The sequence below is a fragment of the Osmerus mordax genome, chromosome 6 (genome assembly GCF_038355195.1).
Source record: "Osmerus mordax isolate fOsmMor3 chromosome 6, fOsmMor3.pri, whole genome shotgun sequence".
NCBI lineage: Eukaryota > Metazoa > Chordata > Actinopteri > Osmeriformes > Osmeridae > Osmerus > Osmerus mordax.
This window is the reverse complement of record NC_090055.1, coordinates 18,751,311-18,770,279: the sequence shown is the minus strand read 5'-3', so window position 1 is coordinate 18,770,279 and position 18,969 is coordinate 18,751,311. Positions and strand designations below refer to the sequence as shown.

At 47.7% G+C, this 18,969-nt stretch overlaps 1 protein-coding gene across 1 annotated transcript; it reads right to left on the bottom strand.

Moving 5' to 3' along the window:
- Positions 1 to 12,459: 12,459 nt before the first annotated feature.
- Positions 12,460 to 17,585, bottom strand: LOC136944809 (endothelin-2). Its single transcript, XM_067238716.1, has 5 exons — positions 17,463 to 17,585; positions 16,249 to 16,399; positions 15,133 to 15,246; positions 13,377 to 13,442; positions 12,460 to 12,927 (listed from the first exon to the last, which is right to left on the bottom strand). The coding sequence occupies exons 1-5, from the start codon at positions 17,518 to 17,520 to the stop codon at positions 12,837 to 12,839; spliced, it is 480 nt and encodes a 159-aa protein (XP_067094817.1). The 5' UTR covers positions 17,521 to 17,585; the 3' UTR covers positions 12,460 to 12,836.
- Positions 17,586 to 18,969: the final 1,384 nt, after the last annotated feature.

Sequence of the window (18,969 nt, the reverse complement as noted above, 5' to 3'; positions counted from 1 at the left end):
GGATGGAGGCTGAGGGATGGAGGCTGAGGGATGGAGGCTGAGGGATGGAGGCTGAGCGATGGAGGATGAGGGATGGAGGCTGAGGGATGGAGGCTGAGCGATGGAGGATGAGGGATGGTGGCTGAGCGATGGAGGCTGAGCGATGGAGGCTGAGGGATGGTGGCTGAGGGATGGAGGCTGAGGGATGGAGGCTGAGGGATGGAGGCTGAGCGGGTGAGGCTGCAGGGGGGATGCTGATCCCATTGGCTACGTCCTAGGTAGGGGAACCTCAGACATCGGACGAGACATCAGTCTCGTCCCTGGTCTAACTGAATCAATCAAGACCAGCCGATAGCTTGAGTATCCGGTCCACCGCTAATCGTCCATTACTGGGCAGCACAGCAACAAGGGCAGTGGTGCCAGATCGCTAAAGCTGCATTTCCTCAGAGAACATTCACTTCAGAGCCGTCGATGGTTAAACACAACCAGAAAAGTGTTAATTTAACACACAGTGTTTTTATAAATAGGTCATAACTCATGAGAATGGATCTATATAAAGACTCGACAAGCAAAAACACTCTCAGGGGTAAATTCACTCTTTTACATTGGAAGTGGAGAGATAGCAGTGTCAGACAGGGTGTTTGTTCTATTCGAAGAAGCAAGATAGTCCCAAAATGATGAGGCTGGTGGAGTGAACCACGATGTGGAGGGCTGCACTGCCCCATGGTACGACATGGACAAGCTCGCTCAATCACTCACTCCCCTCAATACATGCAGAACCGATCATCACTCGTTTACCCTCCACAGAGGTATGACCACCAATCATTCACACATTCGATCACTCTCTCCCCTCAAAAGATTTAGAACCACACATAATTCACTCACGCACCAAGTCACTCGATCACTAATTCACTCATATCATACGACCAAGTGCCTCTCTCGCTCTCTTTTTCTCTCTTACTTTCTCTTGCTCTCACTCTATATCTCTCCCTCTATCATACACACACACATACACACACCTGTACTACACTAAGCTTATTATTTGCAATTATCTGGCTATACACAGAATAACTAACATCAACTATTAGATAGGCAATACCACATAAGTGTAAACCACTAATACATTGTGTCATCGACGCCGGTCATGCCACAATCCACACATCAACGCATATTTTCAAATGAATCTCTTACTCGTGCCCTTGTAGACTCGACGATTTCCAATATCATCTAAAAATTCAAAATTAAGGTTTTCAATTACAGCTAAATGATTCGATCTTATGATCAGTATCCCATATGAATGAGCTTGGTATGGCTCGGAAACGGGACGGATCAAGATGATGAGCGAGAAGGTCTATGCATAGTCTCATGTCTTCACCTTACTCTATGTAAACCATGCATCTACAAGTCGCTGCAAACCAAACGAGGTCACTGAAAAGCACTTCACATCCCGCTACGGGAAAAGCAACTTACCCCTCTTGAAGCAGAAATTGTCATGTAAATATACCTGAAGACAAAAACGTTCTGAAATAACCAGAAAGGGTTATACAGACTGCGACGTACATCGAGATTAGATAAATTTTCAAAAGAACTATCGAGTGTGACTACCAAAAAAGTGCACGGTCGGTGTTTATTTGTATTGAACCTATATGCCGACAGTCGGGACGAACTGAATGGACGCGTGGTATTTAGATCGCTTACAGATGACGAGGAGATACATTGTTGCAGTTGTATGGAGTGCGTATAGCTACAACGCAACATTGCATAGCTGTAGGGAATGTTTTTTAAAGATAGCGGTGCCCTAATCTATACAAATAAATATTTGTGCTCTACATTACAGGCCTTTGGCACTTCAGTGTAGCCTATAATGAAATAGATGAGCTATGACTAGGCTACTACGCTATGGAGACAGCACTGTTAAATCGGGGTCGTTAATAAGGCCGATGAAACGTTGTAAACACCAGGCATTGGACTTGGCTGCGTGATATATTTTGTGTAGCTGTAGGCTAGATTAAGGAGTGCGACATTGTAACTGTTGAAAAAAATCTATTGAAACATCTATTGGAGCATCAAGCGCATCCGTTGTGCTTGGTCTGCAAAGTGTGGAGCATCACAGTCCAGAAAAACGGATCCGCGCGAACAATACAGAAGCCGTGATTTGATGAACAAATAACTGGGTTATGTATAAACACTGATAGAAAAAGTGTAGACTTTGGTTGGTATTATAAATAATATATTTAAAGCACAAAGGGATTTATGTTTTTTTTCTTCTTCCAATTACCAAGCAACTTTCATTGTTCTGTTGTGGATGTTTCCCTCTCTTTCACGTTTTGGACTCCCTCCAATCTTACTTCAGCACTCACGTACCTTGTCCTCTGACTTGACGCGCTTCCCTCCTCCTCCTTCCTCAGGAATCTGTGGCAGTCTATTTAAAATACCTACTCGGTCATTTCCTCAGCCAACACATTTTTCACAATTCCCCGTCGAAACTTTTTTCTGTAGGCTACTTACCGGAAATAACACACACGGCATTGTGGTAGCAGTAGTTCTTTTGACGAAACGGAGATCCCTGGTGGGCTTCTCAAATTGGCTTGTGTTTTGGGAATGGGATGACTTCAATACCCGACAAGCATTGTAGGGAAAAGCGCATTGATATAAAACTACCGTAATTGCAATTAGGCTTAGCTATGTGTAGCGTAGTTCCCGTAGGTTAGTACATTTTACGTTGGTCCAAGGAGAAGGTGGTCTGTAAAGCATTGTAGCCTATGATGTCGTAGTTTCAATGAGTAATCCCAAAGATTTTGACATTTAGGGTGCGAATATGCTTAAAACGAACATTTGTATATCAAAATATCTAACACCAATCATTATTGCTATATGTGTTGGTTTTGGTGTTTGAAAATTCTTCAAATCACCGGATAATTGAGCAAATTACATTAATGGAATTAACAGGCGATCACTTTTTTTATGTTACTTTTTTTTTGCACAGCAAAGCAAATTAATGGAGCTCACTTCGTGGTCAATTCAGGAGGTCTAATGTTGTCCAGGTTGCATCACTCCAAAATAAGGCAAATTGGATATAGGTTCGCGCTGGCGTTACACCAAACATGTATTGAGTATAGAGCGCCATCTAGTGGCCAGTGAGAGAAGGGTTCATATTTGACATCCAGGTCAATCATTTATGACAGATTTAATTTTTCCAAAATGGGTTGTTTGATGTATTGTAATGTGTGCCTGATTTCAATCGATGACATATTTTGACAACCTATGACATACCAAGATATACTTTCACAAATTACATGAAATGTGTTGAACATTTAGGAAACACACATTATGTTACAGATAAGGAAAACACAAACTGTAATCTCTACATCACGGTGACATTTATTCATGTAGCAGATACTTTTCGTGCAAAGGTCTGTACAAAAGGTGCATACAGTAAGTGCTGCAGATCATCAAGAACTAAAAGTCCACAGTTCTGACAGTATAACAGTGGTCGGTGCCCAGGGACAATCTGTAAGACACAATGCAACAACAACATCATATCCTGAATGCAACACACCAAAAGCTCAGTTTGGCCCTGTACCCTATCTCAGCTGGTGTACTGGCACACGATTGGTATTTAATAACAGGTATTTATTAACCCTTTCAGACCGGAGGGGGGAAACCCTCCATGACTGTTCTAACACATCCTTTCTTGTTGAGTGGTTGACTGATAGGAGTGGACATTTCCTTATTACTAAGAGATATGAACAGAGAATCAAGACAGGTTCCCTGAGGACAGTGGCACGGGGGGGGGGGGGGGGGGGGGGGGGGGGGTTGGGGGTTGGGGGGGCCACGGCTTGAGAAGGAAGATGTCATCTGATTCTTCAAGAAAGAACTGGCATGTCTTCCTTTTGTTTCATAGCCTGTCTCGTGTCTCGTTACGGGGCAATAACGAACACACAGTCCTTTCACCCAAGGGGAGAGTGATCTGTTGCAGAAAATCATGGTTCAGTCAACACAATGAATAGCACTAACATTGTTATTTTATTGTATTTTAAATGTGCTTAATCCTACAGTGTGTAATGTCTGGCACCCAGATCAGAACTTGGTCTAAGTGGAAATAATAGCTAGGGATGCATCAATACCTTTTTTTAAGGACTGTCTTTTGTGTCAAGGGTATTTTTTCGAGTACAAGTACATGAGCTTGGTATCGGACCCGATATTTCCTTATTTATTTAAGAGGGATTGAGCATTTGTCAATAGATTACAGCACAATAGACGTCACAGACCCTGGAATAAAATCTCTCTATTTTAGACTTCCTTGTTGATAAATTACGCATGGTGTTGAAACTTTGCTGGCAACCCGGTGCAGCCGTGTGATGTTCCCCTAGATTATGCACACAAGGATGTTAATCATTTGATAACAATAATAATATTTCAGTGTGGTTTTTATTTATTACAGATGGACAGCTAATGTTAATTTTTGGTGTTCAAACACTTTTTCATATCTATATTGTACATACATGTGATTGTCAAAGATTTGTATATTTTGGTTTGACCCATCGCGGGTTATCTGGATTTTCACATCTCCATATTGTTCTTGTCGACCTGACCTTCGGTTAGCAAGGTGTGTTGTCCTTGGCCTCGAGAATTGTTTGACAGAAAACTGTGGTAATGTTACACAACGTGATGTTATTCAAACAACAACGTTTTGTTACCATGTGGACACTATAAAAATGTATGTTAACAAATATCACACCGCACGCTTAACTAAGGTAGCCTACCGATTGTAGTTTGTGGGGACAGTGGTTGAGTACATTTCCTTGTGCTCATGCAGGTAGCTGGGAGTTGCACCAAGGGCTGACATATTTTATGTGTTGTCTCTTCGTGTGCAGGTATGTCTTTTATTTTGTCAAAATTATGTTGTATATAATTTCATTTGTATTGTATAGTGTGCTGTTGTGCACTGTGTGCACGCAGCACCTGTTATTTCGTTTTGGTTCATTTGTTCTTTTCGACCTGACCTTCGGTTAGCAAGGTGGCCGAGAGCTGGGAGTTGCACCAAGGGCTAACATATTTTATGTGTTGTCTCATCGTGTGCAGGCGAATAAAAAACACTCCAACCAGCAGATCTTAAGTTGCGGCAGTGTCCTATTTGAAACTACACAACGCAGAACGAACCACGCTACACCAGCAACAACGATGGTTTATAGACCGTTATGTTCAATTACTTCCAGCTGGGTGAAAAACCAGGCAGGCCTTATGCAGTGTCATATAGAAAAATGAGTCGGAAGTAAATCTTTTATTTAAAAAAAATGACTAAAATGTAATCCACGTGTTTAGAGAATGGCTCTGTGCCCTTTGCTCTGACTGCTTCGGCTGTTCCTGCTCAAATCAAATAGGATTTTATGTGCATGGCCGTTTTTACAAGCCACGTCATGGACAGCTTCTAAAAAAGCACAACAGAGGATGTACTTCCTGCTGCAGCTGAAGAAATTCAACCTTCCAAGGACAATGATGGTGCACTTCTACACAGCCATCATTGAGTCCATCCTCACCTCTTCCATCACCATCTGGTACGCTGCTGCCACTGCCAAGGACAAGAGCAGACTGTAAGCGTATCATCCGCACTGCTGAGAAGGTGATCGGCCTTCCCTCGAGAACCTGCACACCTCGAGGACCCTGAGGCGAGCGAGGAAGATTGTGGCCGACTCCTCCCACCCTGGTCACTCCCTGTTCCAGCCACTCCCCTCCGGCAGAAGGCTGCGGTCCATCAAGACCAAAACCTCACGCCATAAGAACAGTTTCTCTCCATCTGCTACTGGCCTCTTCAACAAGGCCAAGGACTCCCACTGACATTCATTCATTTATTTAACTATTATAAGTCCATCTAATGGCAATTACAGTATGCATAAGCCACCTTATCTCAGTATCTGCTTGCACTATGTTGACCACTCATGCTGCTCATTCTTATTCTTATTTTTATATATATTTTATTTTATATTTAAATTGTTTTATTGTTTAGTTCTTAGAAATAGTTAAACTTTTGTACTTTTACTTAATTTAAGATTCGTATATGTTTAGTGTTTTGCACCTCCCTGCCACAGTAAATTCCGTGTTTGGATAACATACATGGCGAATAAACCGAATTCTGATTCTGATTCACATACATGCCCCGAGAACTGCACCCAAACCAAACTAAACCCCCCCCGAAAGAAGACAAGATCAAACACCCAGGTAAACAGAGAGAAAAAGGGAATGAACTTTGGAAGGAGCAATTCAGCGAGGGATCCCCTCCTCCAGAGATGGTTGGAGAAACAGAGAGGTGTGGACCGCAGGCTGAGAGGCGCCGAACAGCAAGAGACAGAACAGCTCCGTACAGGACGATCTGGCCCCCGTGCCTCACGCACCACTGAACCATCAGAGCTACAACGTCTGTCTGAGATCCTGACAACAACATGACTGCCAGCTGTCTCCTCCTACACAAGAAAACACGACCGTGCTGCCCCCCCCCCCCCCCCCCCCCCACGGTGTTCTAGAAACATCCTGGATCACGCTAGAGAGCCAGGCACAGATGCGTGTTGTGATGACCCGTGTCTGTTTCTGATCGTGCCAGACCAGCCTCCCCTTGGTGGGACTTACAGCATACTGTCTGCTCTTGTGGAGAGCATCCTCCTATAGTCTGTGTCCAATAACAGCGTCCAGGGGGTGGTACCGACCAGGAAACCGCCCACGGAGAAATGAATGTCCTTGTTTGTGAGGCACAGCTGCAGATGGTGGCACTGCCGACTCCATCCGTCCAGAGGACCTGCAGGGTTTATTTTTCTCCCGCTCAATCGTCATCACCTAGTAGACTGTTTATCACTGTCCCATAGAGGAAAATCAGTTTGATCAATCAAGGAAGATTACGATCCTCCGAGATGTCACAGAGACCGGCTGAGGAATGCGTGGGACATGCGATCCCTTTTTTTAGGGGTGTTCAGTGAGCATGTTAAATCGGTTAGGGTCATGTCTAACATGGTGTAACCCTGTCAGTCCAAATATATCTCGTCATACATAACGGAGACCAGGTTTGTGGGTCAGCAGGAGGGATCTCTGCCATGCGACCGTATCATTCACACAATACGAGCTGTTTTAGATGTGACATTCCCAACCGCTGAACTTGCAGTTGTAGAGAGAACAACCTCACGGTCGCACATCCGATCCCAGAGGGACTTTGACCGAACACATTCCAAATCACATCGTTGTGACCTCTGGGATGACAAATCACACATAGCTTTGCCCTGAAGCACCAGCAAGTCGGGAACGATCTCCAATCAAACCCAGATGGAGAGAGTCTCGTTCCTACATCCATTCCAGGCTTCACTTTGGACCAGAGCTCACTGGTTGTCTTTGCCAGTGAGATCCAGTGTCTGTTTTTCCGGTGATTCACTCACACGCTGTTGGGGGTACGACCTTGCAAGCCATACAATTCCATTACATAAGAGGAGCCTTGAGTCAAACCAGAGCTAGCATTTAGGAGCAGAGCACGTCTAAAGTATCAACGTCTCGTCTGATGGATGCTTGCATAAGAGGTCGTTTTCTTTAGATCTTACATCAGGAGGGGCTCTGTGAAAATCACCTGAGCTTTAAACGGCATGCAGTCCACCTGGCTTCGCTCCAGTCTGTGTCATCACAAAACCATTTTTTTCTGCCATGTGGACTGACGCAGGCTCGAACATTAACTCGCTGTTTGAGCACACCGGATAATTACCCTGTTTTTGGCATCAGACTTGACTAATGACATCTCTTTGGTCAGGTGGGTATTTAACTGTTAAGGTATGCCTGGTTCCCACCAGCCTCATCTACCTCAAGTCAGGACAGCCTCCTTTCACATTCCAGGAACATGCAGCTTGTTACAAACCACCTCAGAAAGCGTTTGTCATGTGGAAGGTCATTCTTGCTTTCACTGGCTCAATCCGAAGTATTCTACTGACACTGCGACAACGTCACTCAAAGTCCTGAGCTTGTGGGCTGGATGGCCACGGATAGAGAGCTTTCCTTGTCTTCAGTGGTGAAGGGCTTCCATGTAATCAAACACGGTTTGGTAAACAGGGTCTCCCACAGAGCTGTGCAGGGGGCCTGATACCCACTTAACCCAGAGCTGTTCCGACCCATGTAAACACCACCAGCCCAGTCACATCTGTAGCACTCTTTAATTACACTACGTAGTTAACCTTAATGTTTTCAAGAGGAGTGCTGATGAAATCAGTGTTTATTTTTTAAGCAGACCTGATTACACAAGCCCTGATTGCACGATTGGCACAACAGGAGCACGAGGAGAAAAAAAACTGTTGGAATGCTTTCGTGTCAGAGCGCGAGCTCTCCTCTCTCGTGTGTTTTCCCAACGAGAGGCGTCGCGGCTATCAGCAACGTGAGCCGCCAGCTGGCTACACCCGAGCCAAACGACACAATCACAGACACAACACAATAGTCCAGCCTGCCGGGCAACAGACACAATAGTCCAGCCTGCTGGGCAACAGACACAACACAACAGTCCAGCCTTCCGGGCAACAGACACAACAGTCCAGCCTGCCGGGCAACAGACACAACAGTCCAGCCTGCCGGGCAACAGACACAACACAGCGCCCGTGGTCGTTGCAACCGCGGCCAAACCAAACGCGGGACAATGGGAGTGAGACGGATTCATTGGGGGGGGGGGTACGACGACAGGAAAGCGGGGCGAAAGTAAGAGTTTGTTTGTTTGGGCTGTCGAGGAAGCAGAGCTTCCTGTTGTGGATTCCACCGCACAAACGCTGAAGGGGTTGGTCAGGGTTGCTTCAGGAGTGGAGCAGAGGGCTCTCCCGTCGACGATGATCCTTCTACAACCATCCCTGAGTTGAAGATCCGTGGCCGCCGCACGTCACGCTTCGTCCCAGTCTTCCGCTGAGCTGCCGGTCGGAGACACTCGAGGCATCGCTCTGAAGCTTGCTGGCCTTCGCTGGGGCTGTGAAGAAAGAACATCACCGATACAAATGGGAAGGCTGCTGGTGGAACTGATCCGAGGTCAGAGCCTGGTTAACCCTTGTGCTGCCTTCGGGTCCCAAAGGTTCATAACGAACCATCGTTGTGTTTACCCAATTTTACCCATTACAAAAACAAATAAAAATAATTTTCTTTTAACCTTCGCAATGTGGGGGGTCTGAGACAGCCCAACGGTTAAAAGAAATGCTTCACTTTGTTTTTGTATGCGGTAAATTTGTCGCAATACAACGGTGGGTCACAATGACTGATGGGTCAGCATGACCCAAAGACAACACAAGGGTTAAGAGATCGCGAACAGGTCACTGGAGTCGACTCGTGTAATGTGTAAGATATGTAGACTGGATGACTGCGTGGATTGAGACTGCAAGGGAGTGGCTCTCGAAGGCTCCACTGCATCTGTTGATACGAACCGTCGAGATAAATAGCTAAACAATTAAACACCATATAACATAAAACACACTGACCTTTCCGTACCACAAGACGAAATGAACTTGTGAACCGCAATGACACTTTCAGCAACTCTCCACACCATCTCAGATGGACACTCGCAATCATCCAAACGACCAACAGAGTGATTGAACAGTGAGTCACTAGACAGTGTTGAGGATTATGGAGTTTGCTTCCAATTTCTCTCGAGGGTCTGACTTTGTTCAAAGTGCTACCGTTCCAGTCCTACGTGGCTTAGTGTTTTCGACATTGCAAACTAACCCAGTGAGCTAGCGCGGCCCACAGATCTTTTGACTGCTTAAACATCCGTCTCTGTCTGTACTTGATGGATTCATTTGGGTGTGCGTCTAACTGATTTTGACTTATGTGCCAAGCCAGTTAAACATTCACAGACATATCCATTGACTTTTGTGCAGACACACTTACAGAGCGTCTTGCATAACAGGAGGGAAGATTGTGAAGAAAATGTGCTTAATCCCACCGAATGACAGCTTGCTGATATCTCTAATGCATGTGTGAAGCCCTCAGTGACATGTCTTGTCAAAAGAGCTGTACAAATACAATAGGATTTGAATACTGTGGGAGAAATTATGTTCCTGAAGATACAAACACGTAAACCGAACAGTGTCGTATTTTCTCATTTAAAAGGGGAAAATTCCCCTTTGCTGTCGTGGAGGTTAAATGGTTTGCTACTGTACCCAAAGTCCAGCAGCATGGGCATAAAAGGAACTACTTAAGTTTGGTTTTTCAGCCAGGTGTTCGTATCAATCAACATCACATGCAACCCGTGTTTATCATTAATGACTACTTCTGTCATGTTTGCTTCCTTTGGCTCACGCATCCCTTTGGAGGAGGGCGAAGGTGCAAAACATGGCCCGGATTAATCAGCTCATTATCAACCCCCCGCCACTTCACACCGCTTCCTGTGATTGGCCAGCGGGCTCCCCCCTGCTTCCTGCCTCAACATCGCGGACGGGGCACAGGAATGCGAAAAAAGCATCCTGTTTTTCTGTGCGGGGCCGAGGCGGCCTCGTGGCCCCCCGAGGACGCCGGCAGCGCCGACGCCGAGGGTGTCAGGACGGAGTCGGGGGGTCGTGCTCGAGCTGTGAGAACGTTTACAGCTCAGCTGGGACGAGGCCCTGCGTACAGGAGAGGGGAAAACACCAGACCCTGTTTGCCTTGTTATTTCCCATCAGTCCGTAGACGCTGACTGGCGACTGGGACGGGAGTGTGTCCAGACGTGTACGGCTCACCTGGCCGCAGGGAAGCTCGTCCATGTTCTCAGACGGGAGGCACGACAGGAATGCCACACGCAGGGTAATCCCATAGTAAGGTCAGAAAGGATTCGGAGGCATCAAAGAAGGACAGTTAAGTGGTTTCTGGGCGTCACTCTCACTGTGTCTGCCAGACTTGTACAGAGTAAAAGGTCAACTTGACTGACAGGCTACCGCAAAAAAACGCTCCTGTGACGCGAATGGATGAGAATACTCATGATGATTACTCCACAACGCCTTCTGTGGGAACACGTGCGTGCGATTGTGCGAAGCGCATGCATCTCTGCCGTTGTTTGTGTGTGTTGTGTGCACGCGTGTGTGCTTGTGCGCGTGTGTTGGTGTTTGTGTGCGTTTCTGCGGTGTGTACGCTTTTGTCGCGTATCATGTCAGGTGCCTCAGGCAGCAGAAGAGAATAGGAGATGACAGGGCAGTTACACACCTCGAGACACTCCTCCTCCTCCCCCTCCTCTCCTCGCTCCACCTCCTCCCCTCCTCCTCCCCTCCATCCACCTCCTCCCCCTCACCCTCCACCGCCTCTCCTCCTCCCCTCCCTCCACCTCCGCCCCTCCTCCTCCCCTCCCTATACCTCCTCTCCTTCTCCTCTCTATACCTCCTCTCCTCCTCCTCCCCTCCCTGCACCTCCTCCTTCCCTCCCTATACCTCCTCACCTCCTCCTCCCCTCCCTATACCTCCTCTCCTCCTCCCCTCCTCCTCCTCCGAGCAACGTCGCATTCTTTTCATTCTGTCACAGATCCTTATGATAACAGGAGCTGCTGTGGAACACCTAGCGAGGTCATCCATTACGCAGACGGGCGATGTCCTGGATTCCTGTGTCATTCATCCACCTCAAACCTCCATCTGAACCCAGCGAGGTGTTTGCATTAGCCCTGGGGATGTGGACCAACAGCAGGTATGCTGTTCCCAAACACAACCATCATCACCTTCCACCCTGTCAAACCCTTGAACAAAAACCATCATGTTGAACCCGGTGTCTTTGTTACACAAGACTTTTGACTGCAAACCCATTTATCTTATGAACCAACTCAGCTTGCAGAATCTTCAATTATGTATTTTGAAGTGCTTGTTAAACAACCAAAGGACTGATTTGAGTGTATTATGCAGACTATGTAGGTAGACCAGAACCGTACAGGTGGATGTAAGATCATAGACATTCTGAAGACTGGCTATGATGATGTAGAAAAGCCCTGGATATCCTAAGTCGCTTTGGATAAAAATCATAAATGATTAAATAAAACGAACAGTGTACACTTTGTGCCTCCTTCTGCATATGATTTTAAAAAGAATGAGAGAATAATGTCCAGGGTTCCTGGGATTCAACTTTTCATTAACATTTATTGTACGCGTTGATTGAATACACACTCATTGCACAGGTGGCCTAAATGAAAATACATCAAAGCATTGAATAAATAGTTATATATCATGTAATAAAGTTAGCCGTAAAATATATATGCTATATCACCATTTCTTCTTTTCTACACATACACTGAATCTCCATCACCATAAAAACTACTGGATTGAATAAATGAGAGATTAACTAACTACGTTTGGAAAACGAATGGGATAAAAACACGATGGTTATCTTGGACAACCTTCTGCCTATACCAAGCCTGTCATCCCTCCTGCTCCACCTCTCCTCGACGAAGCGACGTTCAAACTCTTCTGATAGTCAACTCACACAACCAGCATATGAACAGCTCCTCTCCTCCTCGCCTCCCCCCCTCCCCCGTGGCCATCTGACCTGTCTCTGCCAGGACCATGGTTGTCTCTCCTGCTACCTCTCCCCTAGACCGCACGCCAGCTCTGTCGCTGAGCGCTAAAAGTCTAGTTTCCGATCGGGATTTCTCTGCAGGCGTCGGTCACGTTTCCTGCTCTCTATCTGAGTGCTAACAGACAGATCCTCGGGGCTGTGGCACGTCTGTGCTGCCTGTCTGTGGCACGTCTGTCCTGCCTGTCTGTGGCCCGTCTGTCTTGCCTGTCTGTGGCCCGTCTGTGCTGCCTGTCTGTGGCCCGTCGCTCTAGTAGCTCTCCTCTCTGGTAGAAGAGAAGTATTTGTTCTGACGCTCGCTCTCCTCCATCATCCACTTCCACCCGCGACCCGGCACCACCCGGTTAGCGCTCGTTGCGCCGGTCGGCCCCGGAGGCGACCTTGCGCCGGCGCGGGGTCAGGCGACGGAGCCGCTGGGAGACTCTGGACACCGTCCTGTCAGGGAGGGGGGGACACCGGTCAGACACAGCAGCATGGGGCAGCAGGTCAGTGGGGTAGGGGGGAGGGGGCAGTGGGGGGGGGGGGGGTGGGGGTGAGGGGTTGAGTACAGAAGGAGGGGAAGGGATGGAGGAGGGGAGGGGGTGAGGAAAGGAGGGGTGGTGTTTATGTGCAAAGGGAAGTTTATTACAATGGTGTGTGGCGGGGAATTCGGGGGGGGGGGATTAGATGATATAGATATAATTTTGATCAGAAGACAGATAGTACATCACTATGGAAACAGCAGTGACAGGGGGGGGGGGGGTGTTCATTTGTTCTTCATTTTTTTCAAAGTGGGGCCTGACTGAACATGTTTGAGTGCACCGGGTCATGGGGGTTGTTTGGCTCCAGAGGCCTGCTGGGGTGGTTCAGGGATGGGGCGGCAGGGACGCAGCGAGCGGGCTCACCTGAGGATCTCCCGCAGGGAGCCGCTAGCTCTCTCGGAGGGGCTGAGGGACGCGGGAACCTCGGGGCTGCAGAGGAGCGGAGAAGAAAGACCGTCAGAACAAATGCAGTCGTATGAAAATTAGTTAGCAGTTATGAGCTTGCTTATGTTTAAAACAAGTTTATTTGGCTGCCGGTGCAGTAGGAAGTTTCACTTGATAATATTTATTAAATATAATATGTTGTTTACTTACTTACTATCACTAGATAAGGCGTTTCTACTTCAAGTGGTACAACTAGATTTAAAATCTAAAAACAAGATGATCACACTCCGATGTACAGTTTTTGCAGTGAACAACCAACCAACAAAAGAATAAACAAATCATGGTGACACTGCTTTTTGTATTCATGTACCCTTTTCCAAGAAGTTTGATGTTCATTGATAGAAAAACTTATTTTTGTTGACAACATGACAATCTGAACATGCCTTATCTTTACTGACTGACTTAACGATTTACAGTCGTCATTAGAAAGCCATTAAAGTAACCACGACTTTCCATGATGTTTCCCAAAATTTCTAATGGCAGTCGAGGTTTCATCGGGGAGTTACTCCAGCTGTCAGCTGCACGACTATCTGTTCCTTTGTTATTTAAGGAACCACAAATCTCAGAGTCAAGCTCTCAATGCTAAGAAAGTCCTACACACACGGTAATCCTGCTCCCCAAACCAAACAGCTTCTGTGGTCAGTGTACCGGTCTACTGTATGAGTTCATACAGGTCTACTGTATGAGTTCATACAGGTCTACTGTATGAGTTCATGCTGTGGTATGGGAAGCACCACCACAGCATGACACGGCATAACAGAGTTCCAGAGAACTGACTTTGGCACTCTGACTACGCCCTGTGTCCTGGCATGACTCATGTCCTTCATACGGTTGCTCTGATTGTGGTTCAGCGCTACTTGTATTGAAACCCCCATTCTTGACTATATTCAAATCTACACAGTGCCGCTCGAATTTTCTTTGACAATGTCCCCACCTGACCGGTGCAAGCTTGCCTGCGGCGCTACATGTCACCTGACCGGTGCAAGCTTACCTGCGGCGCTACATGTCACCTGACCGGTGCAAGCTTACCTGCGGTGCTACATGTCACCTGACCGGTGCAAGCTTGCCTGCGGCGCTACATGTCACCTGACCGGTGCAAGCTTACGTGCGGCGCTACATGTCACCTGACCGGTGCAAGCTTGCCTGCGGCGCTACATGTCACCTGACCGGTGCAAGCTTACGTGCGGCGCTACATGTCACCTGACCGGTGCAAGCTTACCTGCGGCGCTACATGTCACCTGACCGGTGCAAGCTTGCCTGCGGTGCTACATGTCACCTGACCGGTGCAAGCTTACGTGCGGCGCTACATGTCACCTGACCGGTGCAAGCTTACCTGCGGCGCTAAATGTCACCTGACCGGTGCAAGCTTACCTGCGGCGCTACATGTCACCTGACCGGTGCAAGCTTACGTGCGGCGCTACATGTCACCTGACCGGTGCAAGCTTACGTGCGGCGCTACATGTCACCTGACCGGTGCAAGCTTACCTGCGGCGCTACATGTCACCTGACCGGTGCAAGCTTGCCTGCGGCGCTACATGTCACCTGACCGGTGCAAGCTTACCTGCGGCGCTAAATGTCACCTGACCGGTGCAAGCTTACGTGCGGCGCTACATGTCACCTGACCGGTGCAAGCTTACCTGCGGCGCTAAATGTCACCTGACCGGTGCAAGCTTACCTATGGAGGCAGAAGCCGGCGCAGCTGTTGTCGGCGGGGTTGGCACACGCACAGCGGCCTGCAGAGCGGCGTCGTCGTGCCAACGGGCTGCCCAGGCCGTAAACCGTGGTCTTACTGCGGGGAGGAAGAGTGGGGGAGGGAGGGAGGGAGGGAGGGGGAGGGAGGGGGAGGGACAGTGAGAGAAAAAGAAAGAGAGAGGAACAGAAAGAGAGAGAGGTACAATTAGAAATGTTATCAGTAACCCATATACACACCCACAATGTTTGACTTTGTTCCTTGATATGGCCTGATGCCAGCACAAGTCATTCTGTAGCAGGATCCTCATGATACTAAAGTATCATATGTTGAAGTGCAGCCCAACACACACAGGATAAACTAGGCTGATAGCAAACTCACTTCCGTACGCTGTGAAGCAACACACTGCATAACCCCTTCATCGATCACCCTTACCCCCCTAATATGTAAGTCTTTGTCGTTTGGTGACAAAGGTCACCAACCTTTCTTTTTGGTCTGTGTACTTTTCTTTGTGTGGATGTTTATTAGGTGTGTGTGCTGATGTCGAAGTGTACACGCCAAATTCTGCTGTGTCAATTTAACACTAGGAGGGTTTCAACAGGTTAATCTCATGAGAGTGGACCCACATGGAACTCAACCAGAACAATGAACACTCCTGTGTCGAATCAACAGGTATCTGCTGTGTATTTACCAGGTGTGTGTGTTCCTGTGTAAGGGTGTCTACCCGGTGCATGTGTGTGTGTGTGAGAATGTGTCTCTCTGTGTCTGTGTGAGTGTGTCTCAGTTTGTGTGTGCCTGTGTGTGTGTATCTGTGTGTGTGTCTGTCTGTGTGCATGTGTGAGTGTGTCTCAGTTTGTGTGTGTATCTGTGTGTGTGTCTGTCTGTGTGCATGTGTGAGTGTGTCTCAGTTTGTGTGTGCCTTCGGTGTGTATCCGTGTGTGTCTGTCTCTCTGTGTCTGTGTGAGTGTGTCCCAGTTTGTGTGTGCATCTGTGTGTGTGTGTCTGTCTGTGTGCGAGTGTGTCTCTGTTTATGTGTGCCTGTGTGCGTGTATCTGTGTTTATCTGTGTGAGTGTATCTGTGTGTGTTTGTGAGGTGCCTACCTTGGAGTGTTGACCCAGATGATGTCCAGGTGACAGAAGTAGTGGCACTCGGAGTCCAGCTGGTTGTTGCAGGCACAGCGCCTGGTCCTGACTCTGTGAGGTCCAACCGCCTCGCTCGAACTTTGGTGTTCCCTCAGTGGGGTCCCCACACCTGCAGGGCAGACACGAGAGGCGCCACCTTAAACCTGCTGCCGTGTCCTCTCAACCACACTAAACTGGCGCATCCTAACCCTGACACCCTCCAATCAAATCCACCCAAAACCCATTCTGTGGAAGGTGTGAAGGTCTGTAGAAGGCAAACAGACATTCAGAGGAGTTTTCACAACTCTTGACTCTTGCAGTCGTTCTGTGAGTTCAGTGGTTCATTCCGGAAGGGGAATGTGTGCTAATTCCCCCGCGCACCAGACTTCTAGCTGCCCTGTCATGAACGTCATCAGCTCACAGAGACACAGAGCTGCTGCTATTGTGGGCTAGCTCAGAGCTCCCAGGTCCAGCTAGGTAAACACAGTCACCGTCAGACTCCCCCACGCTCCACAGTCCGAGAGTAAACAAAGGTCCATAACATCTCGATTAGTTTGCAGCTCAAACAGACTGTCAGAGGTGTAGCTGTGTGAGTTGCCGCCAGAGCCTGCTCAGACACGTATCGCAACCGCTGACACTCTTTGTTATTACTTGGTACAGTACACAGTGAACTGTACTTGAGCCAATGTTTTCATTGTCCTGGACAGGAAAATATGCCACTGTGTTGATGTCTGCACGGATCGACCCTAAGAAAATATCTACGTTGATGCATCATGGCTTTGAACCAAAATGAACACCTGTCTTAAAAGTACAATGTATTACATGTACAGTAGAGACACATAGACGCAGTCAAAAATGACATTTGTTAAATTGTTTAAATTATGCTGCCCTCCCAAGCAGCCTTTGTTTTTGATACAATAAATACTCGAAACGTGGTTAAATTTTATGTTTCAATTGCTGCGTTTTTTAAAGACAATAGTGATCAGCATTAACTTTAAAAACTCAACCCAAAAATACAAATGTTGTTGCCACTTCTCTCAGTTCCACTCAAAGAGCAGCAACAAAACAAAATAAATAAAAACACAATAACAGAATGAAATACATTCCAAAAAAGACTACATTCTTTGCTTTCCGTGCCAGTAGAAACCCCCCCCCAACCCAAATGTTTAGTATCGTGTCAGAATCCCACTCACCCTCGTGCATGGAGACACATACAGCGGTGAGGAGCAGCAGGAGGCAGTGAGAAGACATGGTGTCAGGCTGAGCTGCAGGGTAAGGTCCTCAGGTGCTCTGAGGAGAGAGCAGTGTTCTCCGGGTGGCTGCTTGCTTGTTTGTGTGCAGGTGTCTGAGCTCCGGCACTGACTTATAGCCCCACCCCCCCCCCCCCCCCACCCCCAAACTCCCCCCCTCCTCCCCCCCTTGCTTCCCCCCCCCCTCCCCTCCATCACGCCTTCTCCTTTGTTACACAACCTCTGTGTGTTTGAGCAGACTGAACGTTCCAGGAATATCGCCGCTTCGACAACCGCCCCCCTCCCCCTCCCTCCCACACACACACACACACACACACACAAGCCACCCAGACAGCAGACAGGGAAGACTGCCTTATCACCTGCCACATGTCACCCCCCCCTCCCTTCACCCCTTCCCAACATTCATTTTCACATGTGTGACATTCAGTGTCTCTGTCAGTTGACATGAGTGACATGTTGCTCGGACATGTGTAGGTGATGTGAAAGAGAGAGGGGGGGATGAATGAATGGATGGAGGGACGGGCCTCGAGAGGAAAGAGATGGCTCCTGATTGGAAGTTTTACATACCGGCTGATAGCTGATGGGTGAGGTCAGGGAGAGGGATGGGGCGCCGTGGAAACGGAGGGAACACCCCCAGCAGCCTGGAGCAGGGATGGAGGAACGGAAGGGTTGTCATTTTCCCCTCCTAACCGGTGAGATAACGCGATGGCTTACTAAATCAAACACACAGACATTTCCCAGACAAGTCATCTGACACCGTAGGTGGGTGGTTTAAGATGGGATGATGAACCCCTCGTGATGTGACAGTTTCATGTGTGGTTGGGGTGGAGTAACAACCAGGCTCATACACATGTCATACACAGGTCATCACCCATTGATGACCCACCATTAAACAAGCAATGTCTACTTCAGGAAAAGACTTGGCATTCTTTGTTTTGTAATTCATGGGATTCAATGACTCAGTGTTCATTGACAACACACTGTCAAAGAAGTTGCTATTTTAATTCAGGAATTACAATGTTCTTGGGCGTGTGTCTATAAAATGTTTCCGTCGAGTGTTTTGATGTGGCTAGTTCCAAAATGACTAACTGGAACCCAAGCATAGATAAGAAGACGGGCCTCGGGGCTGGTGCCACCCACACACATCCAGGGGCCTCAACGCAGGTTCCTAACCCTCTGTTTGCTGAGGGAGGTGAGGAGGTTGTAGATGTGGTCCACCTGGGCCCAGTGTGTCCACTTCCACTGTAAAGAGAGAGCTTCTCACATACCTCAGAGAGACCTCTCTCCACACACACAACACCTTCTGTTTAGTTGTGTGTGACTGTTTTTTTACACACTTCAGTACTTGACTTTCTGATTACCCACTCACCCACCCACACACTCCACTTATGAGCCGGTTTGTGATAAACTGTCCGGAATTGTCACACCCCAAAAAAGGATAATACTTGAA